The sequence below is a fragment of the Gigantopelta aegis genome, chromosome 14 (genome assembly GCF_016097555.1).
Source record: "Gigantopelta aegis isolate Gae_Host chromosome 14, Gae_host_genome, whole genome shotgun sequence".
Classification (NCBI taxonomy): domain Eukaryota; kingdom Metazoa; phylum Mollusca; class Gastropoda; order Neomphalida; family Peltospiridae; genus Gigantopelta; species Gigantopelta aegis.
This window is the reverse complement of record NC_054712.1, coordinates 23,089,104-23,115,075: the sequence shown is the minus strand read 5'-3', so window position 1 is coordinate 23,115,075 and position 25,972 is coordinate 23,089,104. Positions and strand designations below refer to the sequence as shown.

The 25,972-nt window shown below is 36.2% G+C and overlaps 1 protein-coding gene across 2 annotated transcripts in view; it reads right to left on the bottom strand.

The window, feature by feature from the left end:
* LOC121388293 (PH domain leucine-rich repeat-containing protein phosphatase 2-like) overlaps nucleotides 1-25,972 on the bottom strand; it is a 72,078-nt gene that overhangs the window by 14,143 nt on the left and 31,963 nt on the right. For both annotated transcript variants that reach the window (XM_041519576.1, XM_041519577.1), the window contains exons 3-10: nucleotides 24,987-25,305; nucleotides 12,351-12,485; nucleotides 11,139-11,314; nucleotides 8,152-8,327; nucleotides 6,399-6,545; nucleotides 3,967-4,415; nucleotides 3,221-3,281; nucleotides 2,384-2,479 (exon numbers count right to left, since the gene is read on the bottom strand). In XM_041519576.1, the coding sequence (XP_041375510.1) occupies nucleotides 2,384-2,479; nucleotides 3,221-3,281; nucleotides 3,967-4,415; nucleotides 6,399-6,545; nucleotides 8,152-8,327; nucleotides 11,139-11,314; nucleotides 12,351-12,485; nucleotides 24,987-25,305 (1,559 nt within the window). The remainder of the gene's footprint in view (nucleotides 1-2,383; nucleotides 2,480-3,220; nucleotides 3,282-3,966; nucleotides 4,416-6,398; nucleotides 6,546-8,151; nucleotides 8,328-11,138; nucleotides 11,315-12,350; nucleotides 12,486-24,986; nucleotides 25,306-25,972) is intronic.

The following is a 25,972-nucleotide window of genomic DNA, read 5'->3' as shown; positions in this document are numbered from 1 at the left end:
AGCCTAGTAACTGACACCCCTCTCCCTTCACCCTCCCCAGTACAGCTCTGCAGGAAAAAATCTTCACATTCAAATACAAATAATGGAGACATTGGACAGTTGCCCCCCTAGTGCTGAAGCAACTCCTCAAATTTGAGCAAAAACGATAGAGATATTTGGACAAAATATGCTAACTTGAAGCTTTTTACCATGTATTTCCATCATTCTACACTCAAAATTAGTTGTAATTCATGTAAAAATGCGTATTGATTCAATTACAGCCCTATATAGCTGTTTAGCACTAATGCTAATATGAAAAACACTTTTTTTTATCCAGATTCAGGCATTTTTGTTTAATTCGGGTAAAAATAAGCCTGGCCCCTATAGTGGTGTAACAATACATCGAACTATCGATATGTTGCGATAGTCAGTGCCTCGATAGCAATGCATTGATAGTTAATTCAACTATCGATAACTATCGCAATTGTTTGCCCGACTATCAATAGTTTCGATAGTATGCATAGTGAAATAATTTAGTCTACGATCAACGCATGATTTCACTACCTAGTAACATTATTACAAATAATTAAGTACAAACACAGACATACATAGACACACACAGACACACATTTGAAGACTCCGGTAAATAGTTTTGCGAAATATCTATTCATATTATTGTTATCAAGCGATTTAAGAACTCTACTATTGCAATACTATCACAATAGTACTATCACTATTGCAATACTATCTCAATAGTATTTTAACTGTCTCAATATTATTGCAATAGTAAAATTGACCACAATATTCACCCCTAGCCCCCCTACAAAAACAGGAGCCCTATGGGACAAAATGAGCTATCCTGAAACCTTTTAACCATATATTTCCATCATTCTACTCACAGTATCAGTTGTAATCCTATATATGTAGCTGTTTGGTAGTAATGTAAATAAGAATAAACATGTGGGGATTTTCATTTAATTTGGACAAAATGGGAGCCTACACAGACATAGCACAAGTGATCGCCCAAATAAAAACAAAGACCTATTGCTACATTAAGTTTTGATAGGAGAATACAATAGCCAGTAAAACTATAAAATGAACTGTAAATCAAATTTATATGTGTGATTAATTTTAACAGTAATTTAGTTAGTTAAATTAGGTTTGGAACTGCTAGGATCAGTATGTATATGAAGAGTTCAGATGCAAAAGCAAATAAATAAAGTTGAGTAATTTTCTGTAAAAATGGTTTTCTTGTTATGCTTGTATTCTATGTAAAACATATCAAGACCACAATGGGTTATCTTAATTTCACATAAGTCAAGTCATTAAAGGACAGAATTTAAAAAAATGAGTATGAAAATTAGAACATGACACGTTGAACTAAGTAACGATAGTAGAAGTCGATTTTTAGATAAAATGGCGTTTATCGGTTTTGTGCCTGAACTCTTCATACATAGAAATGTGTTTGTTGTTTTCAAATTCTGAAACGCCAACACGTCATGTTTTCAGCCCTTGAATCTTTATTTGCCTTTTCTTTCCAAATTTATGGAATTGCTTTTGCAAGGGCCTAGCTTCCATATACGCAGGTACGCAGCTGCGTACCACCTGAGATTACAAATATTTTTGTATTAAAATATATGATGTAAATGCGTATATGCGTATATGTGTATGCATTTTATTTCACTGCCGAAAAAGTCTGTGTACCACCTGAAAATCCCAAGCTAGGCCCCTGTTTTGTTGGGATGGTATGTTGAATTCAATCCCCCTGCATCTTGAAGACATGAAACTTGTGAAATTTTAAAGTTCTATGTTGATGTGCTGAACTTGATCAACCAAGAGTTTTTATTCCTATGATATGCTGTATCGTACAATAGCACTTTGATCAACAAATATTAACAGATGGAGTAAAGCAGTCAATCAAGTATAGGCACATTAACATTTTTAAAAGACGTATGATTTTCCAACTAAAAACACCTTTTAAATAAAACATCTAGTTACTTAAAGGGACAGACCCTAGTTTCAACCCGTGAAAACTAACACTAAGTTTAGTTAATCTACAAACCTGTAACACATTTGGATAAAGTTACAATTGAGTAAAACATGAGTCTGTGACTTTGAAATGGTGAAATATCCTCTAAAAATAGACTAACACTCGACTCCATAACTGTTACTTCTCAGATGCACGTGCATTTTTAAAAATATGAGAAATGCATTTTATGATATTAAAAACACCAGGATGACCAAAAAACACTTTGAATGTACGGAAATGGATAATCTAAACAATAAAATCTAAATAATGTCTTGATTTCAGTTGTCAAAAAATGGCTCTAATAGTAAAAAAAATATGCTTTAGTGTTTAAAAACTAGGGTATGTCCCTTTAAAAGCCATTTTTAATATACTAACCTATCTGGAAGCATGTCAAGACAGTTGTGACTAATGTCGAGTCGAACCAGAAAGAAACAATCACCCAGCCAGTTGGGAACTTGAGTGAGTTTGTTGCTGAAATACACACAAGTACAGTTACATTACTATAACACTGACATACAATAATGTGATAAGTTGCTGCATAAATTCTACATACATGTAGATCAACAAAGCACAAAAAACTGTTTCTTTGGGTTGACCATTTAGATGGTTATAATTGAATTTCTGCATAGGATTTGCAGCTTACTAGTCAATACCTGGGTGGATCTAGAAAACATTTTTTTTTTTTTAATAATTTCATTTTTTTTTTTGGAGGGGGGGGAAGAGACTAAGGGAAAAAGGACACATGGACCAACTTGTGAAAAGGGAAACCCAATGAGGTGGGGGTTTTTAAAGCCTGAAAACCCCCCAGAGTCACATGAATATATTTATGGTGGGGGGAGAGAGGGGTGGGGGAGAGGCAGGCCTGGTGCTAATGAAACTTTTAGAGTTTAGGCTTGAGACTCTAATAGAGTCTGTAATACTAATGTTATGGCGATGCGATACAAATTGTATGCATGTGACGTCATTAGAGACTAAGTCTGGTCTCTTAAAAACGTTTTATAAGCACGGGCCCTGGTCCCCTAACACCCACTTGGATCCACCTCCATAGCAACATTTGATTATTTATTTTACTATAATCATAAAGACATTAACACCTACAGATATCAGTGGCAACATGACAGCCTTTAATTTAAACTTTACTGATTAACAAATGAATAAAATCTCAAATTTAATTGTTATATTAATTAATGGCATTAATTAATTGATACTCACTGTGAGACATCCATACTAATAAGCCACTCTGGTTTAGGATTCACAGACAGAGACTGGATGTCTGCAAGGAAAGATAACTCTATTGTATTTTGTACCTATGAAATCATCCACAAGACATACATAGATGTTATTATCATAGTGTTTTTCGGTGTTGTCAATATCATATGTTAGGAATAAAAATTGCATTATGACGAGCATAATACATTATTTTTATTCCTAATATATGATATTGATGACATAGACACACACGAGTGTAATAATCTCTTTATCATAGCCTATAATCTCAAGCTTAATATAATATGTTTTTGTAAACTGTACACACAACTTTAATTCCAGTCTGCCATTACTAGATATTCAAATGACGTAAGACTATGTGGTATGGTGTCTTTTGAATGGAAATGACATCAAACTCGAATGTCGTTATTTTTTATATCCTTGCATAAAAATAAACTAGTACTTAACGTTTTTTGTTTTTTGAATGCTGGACAGCTTACAGTGTAAGGTTGCTATTGAAATGTTTTCATTTGCTGACTATGAATGTATTCGTCAGTTATGGAGTGTCACTGTAGTACGTTTACTTGAATGTCAATAAACGTAGTGCCGTGACCTCGATTAATTTACATCTAACATTTTACATTTATATCTATGGATTATAACAGATCATTAATGATGAAATTCCCACCGATTCTCAACACTACCTTGAGTGCTATATCCTTTACGCACAGGCTTCAATTATATATACTCACTATTGTGTGAAGCGAAAACATTTTTCAAAGCGCTTCCATTGATCTGCAGGCTTCTGAGACCACTGCGCTCACAGTTCAAATATTCCAAACACCGAATTGCACGGATATCCAGATCCACTATGTGGTTGTCACGGATATCAAGATGAGTCACGTGATCCAAGGAATGAAATTTGGCAGTTTCCGTTGGCAACAGTTCAAGTTTATTCATCCGGAGATCAATCTTTTTAATGTGTTTCATGTGACTGAGATTGTCCATTGGCAGTCTCTCAATCTGATTGCCAGCCATGATGACACTGTCCATTTTGAATGATGCATTTTGGGACAGCAATGCGTTGGGAACCGTGGTGAATCGGTTGAAAGCCAGCACCACTACCAACAGTCTTTTCATGGTCCCTATTTCTTCTGGAAGTGAAGCAAGCCGATTGTTGTGCAAATGGAGGGCTTGAAGACTGAAAAAAAGAGAAGAAAATAAAATAGTATAGATTGACACAGTCATTTTCTTTTTATCTTCTCATTTTGAGCTGTATTATTAAAACTCATTCATCCATTTATTTCATTTCAACTGATTTTTGTGCTTATATCTAATTAAGGGGCCAGACGTAGCCCAGTGGTAAAGCGTTCGCTTGATGCATGGTCGGTCTTGGATCAATCCCCGTCGGTGGACCCAATGGGCTATTTCTCACTCCAGCCAGTGCTCCACAACTGGTGTAACAAAGGTCATTGTATGTAATATCCTGTCTGTGGGATGGTGTACATGAAAGATCTCTTGCTGGTAATCGAAAAGAGTTGCCCATGAAGTGGCAACAGCAGGTTTCTCAATATCTGTGTGGTCCTTAGCCATATGTCTAATGCCATATAACTGTACATAAAATGTGTTGAGTGCTTCGTTAAATAAAACATTTCCTTCCTTTCTATATCCAATTAAGGTTCAAGCACGCTGTGGATTAGTTGTTAATTGTTAGTGGTTAGTGAGAGAGAAGAGGGTGTAGTAGTCTCACACCTACCCAATGGATTATTAAAACCGGGCTGTGAACTCAGTACGTACTAGCCTTATGTCCAATGGCTTAAATACGACACCAACTGAGGACCGGTTCATCCATTCAGATGGAATTAACCACTGGCAAAGTCAGAGCCCAAACCTGGCATGCCTGAACCTTTTGGATATGGGCACGTTAATAGAGTTCCCAGTTCCTATTCATACATTCGGAGCAGGATGTAGCTCAGTGGTATAGCACTCGGCTGAAGATTAAGGCATTTTGATCATAGGATCCAATCCCTTTGGTGGACTCATTCACCAACTGAGTTTTTTCCGCAACCTGAATCAGTGTCCCCCTAACTGATGTATCAAAGACCATGGTATGTACTGTCATGTCTGTGAGAAATGACACACAACAAATCCTTTGCTTTGTCGAATGTCAACCATTTACAAACTTTGCAGCTGGTCTCTCATCGTCTTTGTTAAATTTTAACCATTTACAAACTTTGCAATTGGTTCGAGACTATTTGGTACACAGGAACATTTTTCCTGCAAGTTGTATTTAAAATGTTCCTAACAACAATATAAATCATGTGTTTTATCTTTTAATAAACTTTCAAAATTGTTGCCTTTTAGTTCTGTTTTTTAGAGAAATAAAGCCAAATAGACATAATTATGTGCCATTTGTGATAAAGTGTCAAAATAACTAAAAAAAAGCCTCTTTATTTAAAAAAAAGCTAAAACAAAACATCATTGAATAATTGGGGAAGGGGGTGGCATTTAGCCAGTCAGTTGAGTTCTCGTTTGAGGTGCTTTCATCGCAGGATCGAACCACCTCGTGGATCCATTCAACTGATTGGGTTCTTTCTTGTTCCAACCAGTGCACCACAACTGGTCAATTAAAGGCTGTGATAATACATGCTTTCCTGTCTGTGGGAAAGTGCATATAAAAGATCCCTTGCTGTATTAGGATAAAGTGTAGAGGGTTTCCTCTGATGACTACGAGTCAGAATTACCAAATGTTTGACATCCAATAATTAATCAATGTGCTCTAACTTTTGAATAATTGGGCCACCATTCTATCTAAGATAATTTGAAAATCATTCTAATTGGAAGGAAGGAAGGAAATGGTTTATTTAATGATGTACTCAACACATTTTATTTACAGTTATATGGCGTCAGACATATGGTTAAGGACCACACAGATATTGAGGGAGGAAACCCACTGTCGCCACTTCATGGACTACTCTTTTCAGTTAGCAGCAAGGGATCTTTTATATGCAACTTCCCATAGACAGGATAGCACATACCACAGCCTTTGATATACCAGTTGTGGTGCACTGGCTGGAACGAGAAACAACCCAATGGACCCACCAACGGGGATCGATCCCAAACCAACCATGTATCAAGTGAGTGCTTTACCACTGGGCTACATTCTAATAGAGAAGAAACCTACTGGACAAGGTCTGCAATCTGGACAGGAATGTCCTCCAGTTTATTGCTTGCCATGTTCAGCTCGACCAGAGTGCGAATTCGGCACACTGACTGAGGGAAAATATACAAGCTGTTGTCTGCCAGGTTCAGGCTGGTCAAGTGCAGGAATCTAGAAAAAATAAAATATAATATACTATAATGTAATAATTTGCTTATTTTTGTCACAAACAAGACTATATGTCTGTTACCCAATATCTGAAATGCAATAGTCACAATGATTAATAAATTAACATGCTCTAGTGGTGTCATTAAACAAAACAAAACTTTAACTTTTTTTTCTCAAAAACAGATGTATTTTAAGTCTGAATCATAAAAACAGATGTATTTTAAGTCTGAATCATAAAAACAGATGTATTTTAAGTCTGAATCATAAAAACAGGTTGCAAATTAACAGAAGTTCGTGCTTCCGCAAATTCCAGATTTTGGGTCTGAAGCATAAGATTATGAGACAGAATCCTAAAATAGATATATTACATTATTTTAAGATTTTAGTGGAATCATAAAAAATAAACCTGGAAAGTAATAATTCCATATCTCTGAACAAGACAGCGTCCAGTGGATATTTTTAACATGGTTGTGATGATATGATTCCATGAATTAGTCAGATGCTTCATCTGGAGGAGAACAGCAACTTCCTACACTGTTTAGACAAATCTTAAACACAAAGGCATATTGCTGCACAAAACAGAGCTCAATGGATGTTTACAGTTGTGGTGACATGAACTCATGAATCACTGTCAGGTTTTTGTGCTTTTGATTTTTTTGTAAATTGTTCACAAGCATTTGGCCTTCTGAACACACCACTAATGTCTGTGTAAAGTGATCATATCCTGCCCCACCAGTGGCACCCTTCATAAGCGCTGCTTACAGTTGTCAAATCTATTGTTGTCATCTAAGCAATGACCATTATGTACAAATATGTTTACCAAAATATCAAAATAGGGTATTGTATCAGACATCATTTTAGTGGATATAGGACAAAATGTCAATGGTCAAAATGTCAACTATTAAAGTGGTACCCAGGACAACAGTCAAAATGTCAACTATTAAAGTGGTACCCAGGACAACAGTCAAAATGTCAACTATTAAAGTGGTACCCAGGACAACAGTCAAAATGTCAACTATTAAAGTGGTACCCAGGTCAAAATGTAAACTTTCAGATTATTTGCACAAAAAAAAGAGAAGAAAACTTACAATTGTATAACCTTTCATTTGACCAATCAAAACACTGTTTGCATACAGTCAACAGCACTAAAGGTGTATAGGAATTTTGTTTCTAAATGAAAGTAACTAAATGTTTTTTTGACATTTTGACCGAAATACCACATTATTGGTTCACATTTTGTCCATTGACATTTTGTTCATTGACATATTAACCATTGACATTTTGTCCACTGACATTTTGTCCATTGACTTTTTTACCACTGTCATTTTGTCCATTGACATTTTGACTGCTAACATTTTGTCCCACACCCATTTTAGTGATGTGTCATATCTGTAATAAAAACTTATAAAAAATATGCCCTCCAAACCATTCATTGGTGAGGGATATAAACAATCAAATGCATTTAAATTTATGTTTTATAGCATTTATAAATAACACAACTGTCAGATTCTTTCACCTCATAGTTTTAAAAGAGTTTTAGAATATTAATTTTGGACAACTCTGTAAATTATGCCTCGGTAAACTGTAGCACTACTGTAAAGTCTGATACCTTGGCAAATCATCAAGCCATCCGATGGTGTAGATGTCTTCTTCAATTGGCCGTTCTTTGAGAGCATTGTGTCTCAAAATCAGAATCTGCAGATCATCATTGATGAAGACGGTCTCGGGTAGAAATTCAAGATGGCAGTTGGACAGGTCAGCTTTGGTAGGCAGTTTTGATGTTGCCTGTTTCAAATAAAAGTTAGAAATTTACAAGAAGAATGATCGATACACATCCTACATCCATTATTTGAAGAGAAAATATCCATTAAAATCAATCAGTTCTGGGTCTGTCATTACATTGGTAAAGCGCAAATATTCTGTTTCACATAAATTTTGTAGCCTGAGAATTACAAGGTTCTAGCTGCAATTTTTCCAAAAATTAGTTATCCATCCTATTTGATAGAAAATAAAAATTATTTACATAGTAAACAGCCCTAGAATATGGTATTTTAAGACACAGTTGTTATATTAAAACTATTGCAAAGACCTCTCTATGACTCGGATAATATGGCAGCTCTAAACTTCAAATGGGGATTTCTCAAAATGAGGTTTTGTGCACATAGAACCTTGTAATTCTCCACCCATGATTTGTTATTTGAATTTATAGCACTCATCTCTGAAAATATACTCTTCAAAAAAAGAAACGCAAAAGGGTACAAATGGGTTATAACTCCGATTTTATGTTTCCTACCGGTTCATGCTTTGTGAATATAAGGTCATTGCATGTCCCAAACACATTCCCACGGTTACATTCGATAAAACGCAGCTACTGTACAATAAAGTTCCAAAATGTGAATATTCGCAAAAACGCAGCCACGTGCAAACCATGTCACCACTGCACGTGCGTTGTCTGCACATGCAACATGAACACCGACAGTATAAAAGTGCAGGGTGTTCGCTTGCCTGGCCTCTGTATCTGGCTGACAGTTGACAATCCAGGACATGCCACGTCTCAGTGAACCGCAGAGAAACAATGCCATCGGCCGACTAGACGCAGGCGAATCCAGAACGGCCGTTGCCAGGGCATTCCATGTGTCCCCAAGCACCATCTCCAGACTGTGGGACCGTTACCAGCAACATGGATCAACACGTGACCTCCCTAGATCCGGTCGACCACGGGTCACTACCCCCGGGCAGGACCGCTACATCCGGGTACGCCACCTTCGGGAACGATTGACTACTGCCACCTCCACAGCCGCAGCAATACCAGGTTTGCGCAGGATATCCGACCAGACCGTACGGAACCGCCTACGTGAGGTAGGAATTCGTGCCAGACGTCCAGTTCGAGGTGTCATCTTAACACCACAACACCGTCGACTCCGACTGCAGTGGTGCCAGATTCATCGACAATGGCCTCAACTGCGGCAAACTGCGTGCAGGAAGTGGACAGATTCAGCGGGGGTAGTGTCATGGTGTGGGCAGCCATCTCACACACTGGCAGAACTGACCTGGTCCACGTGCAGGGCAACCTGAATGCACAGGGCTACACTGACCAGATCCTCCGGCCACACATCGTTCCAGTTATGGCCAACGCCAACGCAGTGTTCCAACATGACAACGCCAGGCCTCACACAGCACGTCTCACAACGGCTTTCCTACAGAACAACAACATTAATGTCCTTCCTTGGCCATCGACATCACCGGATTTGAACCCAATTGAGCATCTATGGGACGAGTTGGACCGACGCTTCTGACAGCGACAACCACAGCCCCAGACCCTGCCCGAGCTGGCAGCAGCCTTGCAGGCCGAGTGGGCCACCATCCCCCGGGACGTCATCTGTACTCTACTTATGGATTCCCCACTTTTCTACTTTACAAACATTGAATGGTTTATAGTTTTGATGAATTGTTCTCTTTGGTAAAGATCATGTTCTAATAATTAAACAGATTTTCTTCGAATAATAACATGCTAAATGGGTTCACTTGTTAAATACAGTTTGGAGATGTCTGGAATGAACAACCACATGAGACAAGTACTTGCAGTTTTTGAAGTGACAAGGCCTGGGATGTGTGTATGAACAGTAAGTATAGTGGAACAAAAAGTGAACCTGAAGAATGAAAACAACATTAACACAACATATAGAAAGGAAAGGCATATTTGCTGAAGAACACCAAAGCACATTTAAAAAACTATATTTGGTGTCGAACTTTATGGGGTGGGATTTCGCTCAGTCGGTTGAGTGCTCACTTGAAGTGCTTGTGTCGCAGGATCGAACCTCCTCGGTTGATCCATTCAGCTGATTGTGTTTTTTCTCGTTCCAGTCAGTGCACCACAAATGGTCAAAAAACCATGGTATGTGCTTTCCTGTCTGTGGGAAAGTGCATATAAAAGATTCCTTGCTGCATTAGGAAAAATGTTGCGGATTTCCTCTGATCACATGCCAGAATTACCAAATAGCCGATGATTAATTAATTGATACCACTAGAGCACATTGATTTATTAATCATCAACTATGGATGTCAAACATTTGGTAATTGTAACATATCTTGGAGAGGAAACCAGCTATTGTTTTTTCCATTAGTTACAAGGGATCTTTTATATACACCATTCCACAGACAGGATCGTACATACCACAGCATTTGATATACCAATTGTGGTACACTGGCTGGAACGAAAAATACCACAATGAGCCCACCGACAGGGATCAATCCTAGTCTGACCACACGTCATGCGAGCACTTTACCACTGGGCTACTTCCCATTACCCAAAATACATCAGCTATTGGGTATCAACCAAAGACAGGAATGTGAATGAACTGGTTATCAATGTCAATATAAAAATTCTAATTTTAAATTATGACACATTACAACACAACACAACAAAAACAAGTGCTGGACTTGTAGTCTTTGAGGAAACCTGCTATATTTTTCATTAGCAGCCAACATCCTTTTCTACAGACAGGGCAGCACATATCACAGCCTTTGATATAGTAGTTGTATCATAAAGCAACATCCCACCCAGTACAAATAGTTCTGCAGAATTACTAATTTTACCTTCTTGGCTTTCTTGAGCCACTTGTTGTAGTCTGACACATCAATGAAGGATATATATATAGATCGTTCCCCCTGCAAGGTCGAGGTCAGCTTCAAGACGTTACCTTGACCTTTGACCTGGACCTCTTCCACTGATCCTTTGGCAAGCTGTACAATTGTAGGATTTGCATTTTTGTCTGTACAAAATGTAAATATATAATTATTAAATTTTTTATTGGGACAATATAATTACATCAAGTTATAATTACAAACATCCCACCTTTATACTATTTACTCAATTCTGATTGGATAATGTCACTAAAAAACTGGATGTTATCCTTTGATAACATCACAGACTCTTGTTTCACTTTGTTGTATCCAAATTTGTTACAGTTTTGTAAATTAACCAAACTTAGTTTTCATTTTACGGGTTGAAACTAGGGTCTAGATGAAAAATATGCTTTAGTGTTTAACATCTAGGGTCTGTCTCTTTAAAGCAGCTTATCAAAAAACATGTAATGTAATTTGAACAATTTGTAAAAAGAATAATTATAACAGATTATAATTTAATATATTAGAATATAATAATAACAACAGTATAAAAATATACTGATACTATCATAAAGTTTTGACAGTTTATTGGACATTTGTCAGAATCTTCAAAGAAGCTAATAATGATTTCTATCACCTTATTTTGGTGTACCTGTTTACAAAACCATCTGATTCATAACCAGCCTAAACTGAAATTGTTATTTCATTCAAGAATCTCATGACTTTTATCTCTGTAAATGAAATTTGTTCGATAAAAAAAACATGACAAAAGATGACACTATAATAATAATAATAATAAACTAAATATTATTACATCATAACAATTAAAATTTGAAAGTGAAACTAGTATTAAAGTGAATATTCTCATCTCTGTAGATGAAATTTGTTTAATAAAAACAATGACACAAGATCGATGACACTATAATAATAATAAAAATAAGAAGAAGAATAAGAAGAATAAACTGAATATTATTATATCATAACAAATTTGAAAGTGAAACTAGTATTAAAGTGAATATTCTCACCTCTGTAAATGAAATTTGTTTAATAAAAACAATGACACAAGATCGATGACACTATAATAATAATAAAAATAAGAAGAAGAATAAGAAGAATAAACTGAATATTATTATATCATAACAAATTTGAATGTGAAACTAGTATTAAAGTGAATATTCTCACCTCTGTAAATGAGCAGACGTGTTCCAGAAATAATGCAGTATCTCCGCACCCATTGGTGTAGCAGCTTTCCTTTCCGGATATAGGCATACGTTGTCAACTGATTCCGGGAATATGTGCTGTCAGAGATGGGCTTTCCTGTAAAAGATTTCACAAAATAAGTCCTTTTTGGATATAGGCATACATTGTCAACTTATTCCGGGAATATGTGCTGTCAGAGATGGGCTTTCCTGTAAAAGATTTCACAAAATAAGTCCTTTTTGGATATAGGCATACATTGTCAACTTATTCCGGGAATATGTGCTGTCAGAGATGGGCTTTCCTGTAAAAGATTTCACAAAATAAGTCCTTTTTGGATATAGGCATACATTGTCAACTGATTCTGGGAATATGTTCTGTCAGAGATGGGCTTTCCTGCAAAAGATTTCACAAAATAAAATCTGCATCTAGGATGGTGGGAAGGGATGTATGGATGAGATACGATGTTGTTTTCAGGGCTGTACCCAGCCTAAAATAACAAGGGGGCAGTTAAACGGAATCGGGACACAGAGATAATATTATAGGATTTTTTCCACATAAATGAAAATGGTACATGTAAACTAAAATTATCATTTAAAAAAAAAAAATTATGATGTAATATATAAGTACTGTAAAGTACACTTATAACGAAAATGCTTAGAACGAACTGATTGTAAAGTTCCATTTTATCTCCCTACACATTAATAACCAACTTGTACAAATGTGTATAACGAACTACTGCTATAATGAACTAACTATCATGGTCCCTTCTAGTTTCTTATAAGAGTACTTTACTGTATGACCCTGGTTTTTAATATTCATCACCAACAGAACAAAATCAAATAATTACAGTACATCTGATGCTAACAGACACACTGGTGGGTCCAAAAAAATTCGATATTGTGAGAGCATCTTTGTAGATTGCTCATTTCACTTATTTCACTTTGTTTCCATTACTTTTTGTGCATATATCCAATTAAAATTCAATTATAGTGTTCTGTGCACACATCGTAATTATCATGAACTGTATGGTTAACTAGTGAGATACAGATGAACAAGTAAGCATAGCAGTTTTTCACCTCCCCAAATGTTTTATTTAATGACGTACTCAACCCATTTTATTTTTGGTTATATGGTGTTCAATCTAATTAAAATTAGCTCCACAATTACATGTAGATCTAACACCAGCCAGTTGGAGCTCATGTCCACCAATCAAAACCTTACTTGCAGAATCTTGCCAGTGATTTAAAACTAACAACACTGCTTAGTCCCCAATGTCCAGGTAACATTTTGTCTGTAAATAATAATTTAAATACTGACCAATCACACTTCGCCTTTTATAACGTTATTTGGGAGCATACAAATTCTAAAAATATCGGGCGAGTCTATTTTAGTGGCCGCAGTACAGAGAACCATACCAATACGTACGGGATGGGTTATCAGTCTTCAATTCTACATTAAAAACTATTTATTTATTTATAAAAAAAAATAAACAACTAAATCAGTCTTCAGTTTTACATTACAAAATATTTATTTTATAAAATAAAACATGTTTTAAGGCATTTCTTAATTCACACGAAACATGTCGTATACCCCCAGGATAATTCGGAATGTTTTCAAATTATTTTTAAATCACTGGCATGATTCTGCAAGTAAGGTTTTGATTGGTGGACATGAGCTCCAACTGGCTGGTGTTAGATCCACATGTAATTGTGGAGCTAATTTTAATTAGATTGTATGGTGTTGGACATATGGATAAGGACCACACAGATATTGAGAGAGGAAACCTGCTGTCGCCATTTCACGGGCTACTCTTTTCGATTAGTAGCAAGGGATCTTTTATATGCACCATCCCACAGACAGGATAACACATACCATGGCCTTTGATATACCAGTCGTGGTGTACTGGCTGGAATAAGAAATAGCCCAATAGGGCCACCGACGGGTATCGATCCCAGACCGATCGCGCATCAAGCGAGTGCCATACCACTGAGCTATGAATCACCTCCAATTTCAGTAAGAGATAAGTCAATGTAATGGGCTTACACCTCTCCACAAAACCAATAAAACTTAGCTACGTATCACTTCTAGTTTCAGTGAGAGACAAGTCAATGTAATGGGCTTGCACCTCTCCACAGAACCATTAAAACTTAGCTACATATCACCTCTAGTTTCAGTGAGAGACAAGTCAATGTAATGGGCTTGCACCTCTCCACAGAACCATTAAAACTTAGCTACGTATCACCTCTAGTTTCAGTGAGAGACAAGTCAATGTAATGGGTTTGCACCTCTCCACAGAACCATTAAAACTTAGCTACGTATCACCTCTAGTTTCAGTGAGAGACAAGTCAATGTAATGGGCTTGCACCTCTCCACAGAACCATTAAAACTTAGCTACGTATCACCTCTAGTTTCAGTGAGAGACAAGTCAATGTAATGGGTTTGCACCTCTCCACAGAACCATTAAAACTTAGCTACGTATCACCTCTAGTTTCAGTGAGAGACAAGTCAATGTAATTGGCTTGCACCTCTCCACAGAACCATTAAAACTTAGCTACGTATCACCTCTAGTTTCAGTGAGAGACAAGTCAATGTAATGGGTTTACACCTCTCCACAGAACCATTAAAACTTAGCTACGTATCACCTCTAGTTTCAGTGAGAGACAAGTCAATGTAATGGGTTTACACCTCTCCACAGAACCATTAAAACTTAGCTACGTATCACCTCCAGTTTCAGTGAGAGACAAGTCAATGTAATGGGTTTACACCTCTCCACAGAACCATTAAAACTTAGCTTGATGAAAAAAGTGTGTTTAAAGTTTGTTTTGTTTAACGACACCACTAGAGGACATTGATTTATTAATCATTGGCTATTGGATATAAAACATTTGGTAATTCTGACATATAGAGAGGAAACGCATCACATTTTGCTATTTATGGTCAAAGGGTTTAACGTGTACATTCAGAGCAAGCTGTTGTAGCGCACGCCTGTCATGGCCACACGTGTTGACTTCTGTCAGCTCCTCCATCCAGGACAGGACTTTTCCATTAGTAACACAGACAGGATGGCACATACCATGGTCTTTGGTATACCAGTCATGATGTATGGCTGGAACAAGAAATAGCACAATGGGTCCACTGACAGGGATCGATCCTAGAGTGAGGATGTATCAGGCAAGCTCTTTACCACTGGGCTACGTCCCGACCCTGACTTGATGAAATCCAGTTCTAGGATATGAACTCATTCTTTTCTTGCCTTAAAGTTGACAAGCCACCATTCATTTCATTTCAACTTATTTTCATGCTTATATCCAACCAAGGTTCAAGCACAGTGTTCTGGGCACACACCTTATCTATCTGGGTTGTTTGTCCAGGACAGTGGGTTAGCTGTTAATTGTTAGTGGTTAGTGAGACAGAAGAGGGTGTAGTGGCCTTACACCTACCCACTGAGTCATTAAAACTTGCTCTGGGTGAGAGCCGGTACCGGGCTGCAAACCCTGTACCTACCAGCCTTGTGTCCGATGGCTTAACCACAATGCCACCAAGGCCAGTGACAAGCCACCAAACCACCAAGGTTGGGTTCACAACAAAGGGTTCTTTATACAGGTTTCAACACAAAGGTATTTTTTTTACCCACACCAGTGAATAACATTGATCTGTTAATCATCAGCGAATGGACAATATACCGGCCTCGGTGGCGTCGTGGTAGGCCATCAGTCTACAGGCTGGTAGATACTGGGTTCGGATCCCAGTCGAGGCATGGGATTTTTAATCCAGATACCGACTCCAAACCATGAGTGAGTGCTCCGCAAGGCTCAATGGGTAGGTGTAAACCACTTGCACCGACCAGTGATCCATAACTGGTTCAACAAAGGCCATGGTTTGTGCTATCCTGCCTGTGGGAAGCGCAAATAAAAGATCCCTTGCTGCTAATCGGAAGAGTAGCCCATATAGTGGCGACAGCGGGTTTCCTCTCAAAATCTGTGTGGTCTTTAACCATATGTCTGACGCCATATAACCGTAAATAAAATGTGTTGAGTGCATCGTTAAATAAAATATTTCTTTCTTTCGAATGAACAATAATTCTGACAGATAGTCTTACAGGAAACCTGCTATATTTTTTCTATTAGTAACAAGGGATATTTTATATACATTTTCTCTCAGACAGGACGGCACATACCTTGACCTTTAATATACACTGTTTGGGATGAGGGGGAATAAACCCAGAGAATGAGCCACTGAGGGGGTTCGATCCTACAATCAAAGCACCTCAAATGAAGGAAGGAAGGAAGAAAATGTTTTATTCAATGATGCACTCCACACATTTTATTTACAGTTATATGGCGTCATACATATGGTTATGGACCACATAGATATAGAGAGAGGAAACCTGCTGTCTCCACTCCATGGGTTATTCTTTTCGATTAGCAGCAAGGGATCTTTTATATGCACCACCCCACAGACAGGATAGTACATACCATGGCCTTTTTGTTACACCAGTTGTGGAGCACTGGTTGGAACGAGAAATAGCCCAATTGGTCCACCGATGGGGATCGATCCTAGACCGACCGCTCATCAAGCGAACGCTTTACCACTGGGCTACGTCCCACCACTCACCTCAAGTGAGCACCAACTGAACATATAATTAAATGTTAAGTATAGTTTGTTGAACTCAACTGCATGGGTCAACTTTCTTCGTGGCAAAATCTAAATCTGGTGACCCATATTCCGTAAACACTTTTCAACAGTAATGCAATACAAACGTATCAATACAGATCATAAAAAAATCTGATTTGTATCGCACATTTCTCAATGAACCGTGAATCGGATTACATCTAAATTACCCATACGTGCTACTTCCCCAATCTCACGACCAAACATAAATTAGAGTGCATTTATAAATATAAACAGGATACATATGCCTTGCAGTACACAGAGTTTACACCCTGACAAAAGTGCCATTCATGATGTATTTTTAAACATGAAAAGAATGGAAATTACGTGCCACAGTGTGTAGATTGTCGGTTTACAGCAATATGTTAACTGAAAGGAAGTGTTTATCTTGGACTGTCACAAACTAACCATAAGAAATGAACTGCTATGAAATTTGTAGGTGTATATAAAAGTACAAATTGTTATAACTATGAACTACAAACTTTGAAAACTTCGACTAAAATTAAATGCAAAAAGGAGGAAATTAATAAGGATTAAGAATATTATTAAAGACAAGTTGTTATACATGTATTATTATACATTTATGTTGTATATGGGATCCTATTTTTGTAGGGGGATGGGGGAGGCTGATTTTTTGCCCAAATTAAACAAAAATGCTGGAATCAGGATAACAATATTTATATTAGCATTAATACTAAATAGCTATATACGGTTGTAAATTAATCACTACACATTTTTACATGAATTATAACTAATATTGTGAGTAGAATGATGGAAATACATGGTGAAAAGATTTCAGGTTAGCTCCTTTTGCTTGAATGTCTCCATCGTTTTAGCCTTAATTCAAATATTTGCTCCAGCACTGATGGGGTTGTTGTTACCCATCCCCCAACTGTCCCCCAAACTCATCTTGTACACTTATGTTTATAGGATATACAAAGAATGTTGGAAGTCTGTGCCATAAAGAGCAATGAATATTCTGTGTGGTATTTTCCACCAGCTGGATCACAATAACTCAAATGATATTACCTTTTGGGCAGCAGGTTTTTGAATATGTTCTGATATATTGTTTAACAAATACTTCTGTTCATTCTTTTCTTTCCACCTAAACTAACCATTAATCATGATCCTAGACAGAGGAATGTGCCCAGGTCATGTTCTAGACCGTAAATTGTTCTGCTATATATCTGACACCTGATAGACTATGATTAAAATAATATGTTGATTTGTCTTTAGTCAGATTGTTCCTTTACAATACTTCAGGCTCTGTTGAACTTTTTGTATTGGTATAATCTTCAAGTAGTCAATTAAAGCTTACAGTTTATATTTTAATGTCAACATGTTTTTGGAATGAATTCAAGGAATGGATAGCAAGGACATGAAATAAAATCCCATGTAGGCAGTGTAAGTTACTTAAATGAGACTCATGTTTCTAAAACACAAAAGCAGTGTGGGTAATTTGGGCCAGATATAAAAACCTGTTCATGGGAACTGGAGCAAACAGGATGTCTTGTTGCATACCATTTCAATGGCCTTTTTGATATGCAATGAAATTTCATTATTTAACTTAACACGTCTGTTGGGTGGTATGAACAACTTGAAGTTTAGTTTGTGAAGGAAGTTAACAAATAAAATAATACAGCCAGCCAAATAATAAATGTGTTTTCATTGATGCAATGTGTTTAAAAAATGAATTTAATTATTTAACTTAACATGTTTGTAGGGTGGTATGACAAACTTGAAGTTTATTTGGTGAAGGAAGTTGACAAATAAAATAATACAGCCAACGAAATAATAAATTTTGTTTTAATTTATGCAATGTGTTTAAAAAATGAATTTTATTTAACTTAACATGTCTATAGAGTGGTATGACAAGAAAGTTGACAAATAAAATAATGCATCCAGCCAAATAATAATTTTGTTTTCATTTATACAATGTGTTTAAAAAATTACCAGTAATTTTCGAATTCTGGTGATTACAATTCAGAAGGGATAATCTCAATAAACAGTGAGTGCTATCTGTACTGGTTTTAAGTTATTCAAATCCAAATAAAAATTGCACATGACTTGGGAAGTTCAACATTTTGTTAACCTTATAAAATAAAAAATAAAACAAAACAAGAAACACATTACAGTATCAGGCCTCGGAGAACTTAACAGCTGTGTAAAGCATATTTATGGGTTACTCTAAAACAAATTCAGGTGACCCAGTTCGTTTTTAGGTAACCCATCATGAACATATAAATGATGTCATAAATTCAGTGCACGAATGAAAACTTGGTTACGCAAATAATACGTACGAGAGCAACTCGCAAACGAAACTACATGTATATCGCTCTCACAATTTTGAAAGGCCTGCAATTTGTAGTAGGGCCATATTTGACACAAATTCAAATAATCTGGTCAAAAGATTTGAAAGGGTTTTTGGCAGGAAAACCGATGTTCTATATACTAACTATCAAAACATTGTTTAGTATGCCTTCTCCCAGGCACAAATGAAGGGGGAAGAAAACTGTTGAACCAGTACATATCATATTAAAGGAGTTCTATTTAGGCTGCATAAAGGCAAGTTCCTGCTGAAAGTATTAATTAAGTTCATTATGTTTTAAGATGTAAAGAGTATACTTTTTACTGCATGGCCATAAACAAAAAGGGGCGAGAAATAGCCTAGTAGTAAAGCACTCGATTGATGTGCAGTCGGTCTGGGATCGAACCCTGTTCGTGGGCCCACTGGGCTATTTCTTGTTCCAGCCAGTGCACCACGACTGGTATGTCAAAGGCCGTGGTATGTGCTATCCTGTCTATGGAATGGTGCATATGAAAGATCCCTTGCTACTAATGAAAACATATCGTGGATTTCCTGTCTAAGACTATATGTCAAAATTACAAAATGTTTGACATCCAGTAGCTGATGATTAATAAATCAATGTGCTCTAGTGGTGTAGTAAAAAAAACTAAATTACACCAAAAATGGAAGATCTCTGGTGTAATTTAAAAAATCATATGGATATATTTCATTATTTGGCAAATTTGCTTTATTACTATTAAAACTATAAAATTAAAAACACATTGCACGGAAGCTTTTTCAAATACAGCCACCAAAACTAAATTATAGAGATACATGACAGAAATGTACTAAATGGCATCAAATAGTAAAGGTACTTTTTCATGATTTTTCTACAATAAAATATTTTAAAGATTATTCAAATGCATCTTGTACATGCATCTCTTCAAGGAAGTATGAAAACATTTATGACCATAATAGGTAAATTTATCAAATCATTGTTAAATATGGCCTTCTAGCATGACAGGTGCATTGGTTGCCTAACAAAGAAACCATCCTTAGATAACTCACACCCATTGACATTTTATGTCAATATAAATGTCGCTCCCAATATAGATAACAATATCCCAGTCTCAAAAGCTAGCTGCTCCATTCAGAAATACGAAATTACAAAGCATTCCTTACTCTAATAACTTTAAATGAGTGGGAACGGAATTCCATTTAGTCACACTTTTCACTGTCATTCGTCTGACTTCCACTAAGGTGTTTAATAGCAGCCATTTTGAGAAAATAATACAAAAATAAAATAATTTTTTATCCCTTCACTAAATTACATCTTTTGAATTATATTTAGAAAAGAAATTGTATTGTTTGTTCTCTCGGCTTTCATGAGTATGCTAATGGCGACCATTTACAAAGAAATAAATTCTTATGCATCAGTAAACTTATCTTTTGAATGTTCTTCATGTTGATGGGAGAGAAAAAACATTCCTTGGTAACTGAACCCAGCACTGATTAGTACATCAGGTGGAAACGGATGGCTGGCAAATTGATTTGATGGAAGTTATGACATTTTCATATATATGGATGCTGAGAGGACGAAAGTATTTTCATCATTTCTGTTTGTCATGAGAGATCTACCTGGGAGATAATGCTGAAAGTTAAGTTGTATGATTTATTAAACTGTCATGCTCCACAGTGCGTAATGGTGATGCTCGACAAATGGCATCATTGGAAAGGCAGATATTAAATTTGTTTGTCATTATAAATGAGCACCATTATTGGGTCTGTATTTAACTTTTCAAATTTATTTTACAGTTCTGAAATATTAAATTTGTTTTTCATTGTAAATGAGCATTAACAGGTTTACATTTAAGTTTTATTATTTAATTTACAGTAGTGAATTTTTAAATTTTATTCTCATTATAAATGAGCATTATTTGGTCTACGGCTGGGCGAGACGTAGCCCAGTGGTAAAGCACTTGCTTGATGCGTGGTCGGTTTGGGATTGATCCCTGTCAGTGGGCCCATTGGGCTATTTCTCACTCTAGCCAGTGCACCACGACTGGTACATCAAAGGCCGTGCTATGTGCTATCTTGTCTATGGGATGGTGCATATAAAAGATCCCTTGCTGCTAAGAGTAGCCCATGAAGTGGCGACAGTGGGTTTCCTCCCTCAATATCTGTGTGGTCCTTAGCCATACATCTGACACCATATAACCATGATGAGTGCGTAGTTAAATAAACCATTTCCTTATTAGGTCTACATTTAACTTTTATAAAATTTTTAGTTTTGAATTCACAGCAAACATGTTTAAAAATAGAGATCTACCTGTGAGATAAAGGTGAAAGTTAAGTTGTATGATTTATTAAACTGTCATGCTCCACAGTGCGTAATGGTGATGTTCGACAAACGGCATCATTGGAAAGGCAGATATTAAATTTGTTTGTCATTGTAGGTTATTAAGTTTTATTATTTATTTTATAGTTTTGAATTATTAAATTTGTTTTCATTATAAATGAGCACCATTAGGTCTACAGTTAATTTTTATTTATTTTACAGTTTTGAATTATTAAAAAAAAATTCATTATAAATGAGCACCATTAAGTCTACAGTTAACTTTTATTTATTTTACAGTAGTGAATTATTAAATTTGATTCTAATTATAAATGAACATCATTAGGTCTACCTTTAAGTTTTATTATCTATTATACAGTTTTGAATTGTTAAATTTGTCATTATAAATGAGCATAATTAGGTCTACATTTAACTTTTATTATTTATTTTTCAGTTTTGAATTCACAGCAAACCTCTTTAGAAAAATATACATGTATATTTCAGTAAAAACATTTTTAAATAGAGAATAACTAGTTAATGATGTTGCATATCTGCTTTATTTTGTGACGGTAAGAATGGGGGGATTTCTCATTCGTTCCCGAACAGGATAAAGCAGATATCCAATGTCTTTAACTAGTTATTATCTTTGTCCTGCAGACCATAAAAATTAGGGGGAAAAGCTATTATTTCTGTCAAATGAGTGATTTTTTAATGCAGGCGATGCATGTGACGTCACATGAGTGATGTCAAAAGTCAGATCCTGCTACTAGCTACTTTGCTTTGTCCATCATCATATTCTGTGAATAGAAAAGGTGGTTGCAGAATAAGAAATGTTAACTATTGGCCTTGGTCATGTACTGGTTGAGGCCCAAGTCTCATAAGTGATGGGTTTTATATGTCAGAACAGACTCCCACCCCTGAGGGGCAAGACGTAGCCCAGTGGTAAAGCGCTCACTTGACGTGCAGTTGGTTTGGGATCGATCCCCGTCAGTGGGCCCATTGCGCTATTTTTCTCTCCAGCCAGTGCACCATGACTGGTACATCAAAGGCTGTGGTATGTGCTATCCTGTTTATGAGAAGGGGCATATAAAAGATCCCTAATTGTTGCTAATCTAAAAGAGTAGCCCATGAAGTGGCGACAGCAGGTTTCCTCTCTCAATATCTGTGTGATCCTTAACCATATGTCCGATGCTATATAACCGTAAATAAAATGTGTTGAGTACATCGTTAAATAAAACATTTCCTTCCTTCCCACCCCTGAATGACTTTTATTTGCTTAATGGGTAGGTATAAGTCAACTATACCGACTTCTGTGTGTCATTAACAACTAGGCACTATCTTCTGGTTAGACAACCTAGATAGCTGAGATATGTGCCCAGGGCAGTGTGCTTGAACTTTAATTAAGTAAATATAAATACGGAAATACATTAAAAAGGAAATGATATATGCAACCAAGCTATAGGTATTTGACATTTCATTGTACAATACATATAATTTCTTGTTTACTGGTATTTAATCTTGTTAACAGTGTTTATGTGATTTTTTCTTTTTCTTCTGCTGTAATTCATGTTCTAAAGCTAATTTAAATAAACATTTACATAATAATAATTATGTTTCATTAAAATCTTTGTAAACAAAGATAGATTTTTGAAGTTTGAATACACAGTGAAACCCCACTAAACTGGACATCCTTGAGACCACGTAAAACGTCTGGTTTTAAGAGGTATCCGGTTTAGAGAGGTTACATTGTTTACCGAATTTTTAAAAAGAACTGTTAAAAATGTCCAGTTTTGAGGGAATTTCGGTTTAAAGAGGGTCCAGTTTTGAGAGGTTTCACTGTATCTTAATAACATTGAAAAATAACAATTTTATTTACTTATATTTTTACTATCTTTTTCTATTTTATAATTAAAAAAACGCATACAACTTGAATAAAACATAGGCCTTTTTGTTATACGTCAATCCTTGGTGTTTCATGGTTTTTATTTTCTGTGTTTCTGTTTGTGTCCTTTCTGTCTCCTTGTTCTCTTTGTTGTGTTAGTGTTGTGTAAATGTTGAATTATGTGTTAATACTGCACATGTAAATACGTAGGGACAGCTCTTGATACAGGCCAATCCCAGAATGGAAATAAATATTGTTGAAATCAAATACAGCAGTGCAGTTCAAGTAGACAACTTAACAACTTAAGGTTTAATTAAAAAGTACAGACATGTGTAGGCCTACACTACATACAGTGCACCTGTTAATTAAATATTATTTTTCTTTTCTGTCTAAATCCAGATATTTACTGTCTAAAGCTAGTGACACATATATCCATCCATTTATTGGATCCGTTCGTCAGCCGTCAAATGCATCCGATAAAGGATGATTTCAAATCAGTGGTTTTCAAAGAAGACTGACATGTCTGTAACATTTATTTGTTGGATCTAATTGATGCAAATTTCGGACAGTGTTAAAAATGCTCTGTGTATCCACCGTTAACGGAGCAAGGATTCCTATATTATGACATCATATTGGGAAAGAACCTGTATTAGGAAATTGTAGTCTTCTACTCTAGGTGCTGGGATTAACAATGGCTGGGGAACTGTTCTCATTTACCTGTAAAAACTCACAATTAGCACCTTATCAGACCAGATTACTTTTTCTAGTTCAATCAACCAGGAGAAAGATACCAGAAAGCCGTGTAAAAAAACCCATCTAGCACACGTCCCCATGATGGTAATGTGCCCTTTTCATTGGTTAATTGGTTTCATCATTTAGGAGGTTGCTACCTTTGCATTATGTCATTCCATAATTAACGGTAGTACTTGATGTCACGTAATATGTAATGCTGTATGCAAGAAAATCAGTTTGATTTAAAATGTGTCACTAGCTTTAACCAGATTGATTTTATACCAAGTTTGTTATTAATATCATTTAAACACTGTTGTAAAGCTATCTAAACCAAAAATAAATAAATTTATTACACAGATGTGGATGTGGTTTTGACAGAGGCCACTATCTTTTAGTATATTTATTATTTTATCTGTTTGTGTGTCTGTCACTGCTTGTCTGTCTATACTTCTGCTGTCTATTCATCTGTCTATACTTCTGCTGTCTATTCATCTGTCTATACTTCTGTTGTCTATTCATCCGTCTATATATAAATTCAATATTATGAAGCATAAAATTATAATAGAAAGCACATATCTTCCCACCTTCCCACCCCAATCCATCCATCCATCCATCCATCCATCCATCCATCCATCCATCCATCCACCCAGCCATACATTATTCCATATATCTACATATGTAACTATTTTCTGTATCACATTGTGTTCATACCTGCATAGAACCTGATGAGAAAGCACAGATGTAACTTGGAGCCCTCTTCCTGTACCCTCAGTATGTCAGTGTATCCTATCCCTGTCAGGAACTCGTTCTGAATGGCCAGGGGACAGTCGAAGGGCTCCAGTCGCCGGATAATATCTCCGTTCAGTTGAATGTGCAGCGAGTTACTCGGTATTCCAAGAGTGGAACAAATCTTCTGTGCTGTTGTCGACAAGGTGGATGGGTAAAGTTTAGAGTTTTCCTCCGACTCTGAGTTAAATATTCGAATAAATCCATGGCTTGTGTCCTTTGCTATCCAGTTCTTCACATCAATCTGAAATATAAATAAACGAATAATAAAAAAAAAGTTTGTATTGTTTGACTACACCACTAGAGCACATTGATTTATTAATCATCGGCTATTGGATATAAAACATTTTGTAATTTTGATATTTAGTCTTAGAGAGGAAACTCGCTATATTTTTCCATTAGTAGCAAGGGATCTTTTATGTGCACCATCCCACAGACAGGATAGCACACACCAAGGCTTTTGATATATCAGTCGTGGTGTACTGACTTGATTAAGAAATAGCTCAATGGGCCCATCAATGGAGATCTATTCTAGACTGACCGCACTTCAGGCGAGCACTTTACCACTGGGCTATGTCCTGCCTCGATAAATAAAAGAATAACAAGCATTTTGAGAGTACTGCTAAAGCAATACATGTCCCCTACCAGGCCCAACAATTTTTTGTATCTCCTAATTTCAAGGGCCATAATTCTGAAAAGTGGGTAAATCACCATGAAACTTCAACTTGATCTGTAAAGCTATATCAAAATGATAAAGTTATATACAAAATTTTTAATATTTCCAGTCATTGCAAAAATCTGGAAACATTTTTTTTTCACATCTCCTAAGTTCAAGGGCCATAACTCCGTTAAAAAAAAAGGGTAAATCACCGTGAAAGAAAAACTTGATCTGTAAAAATATGTGATAAACC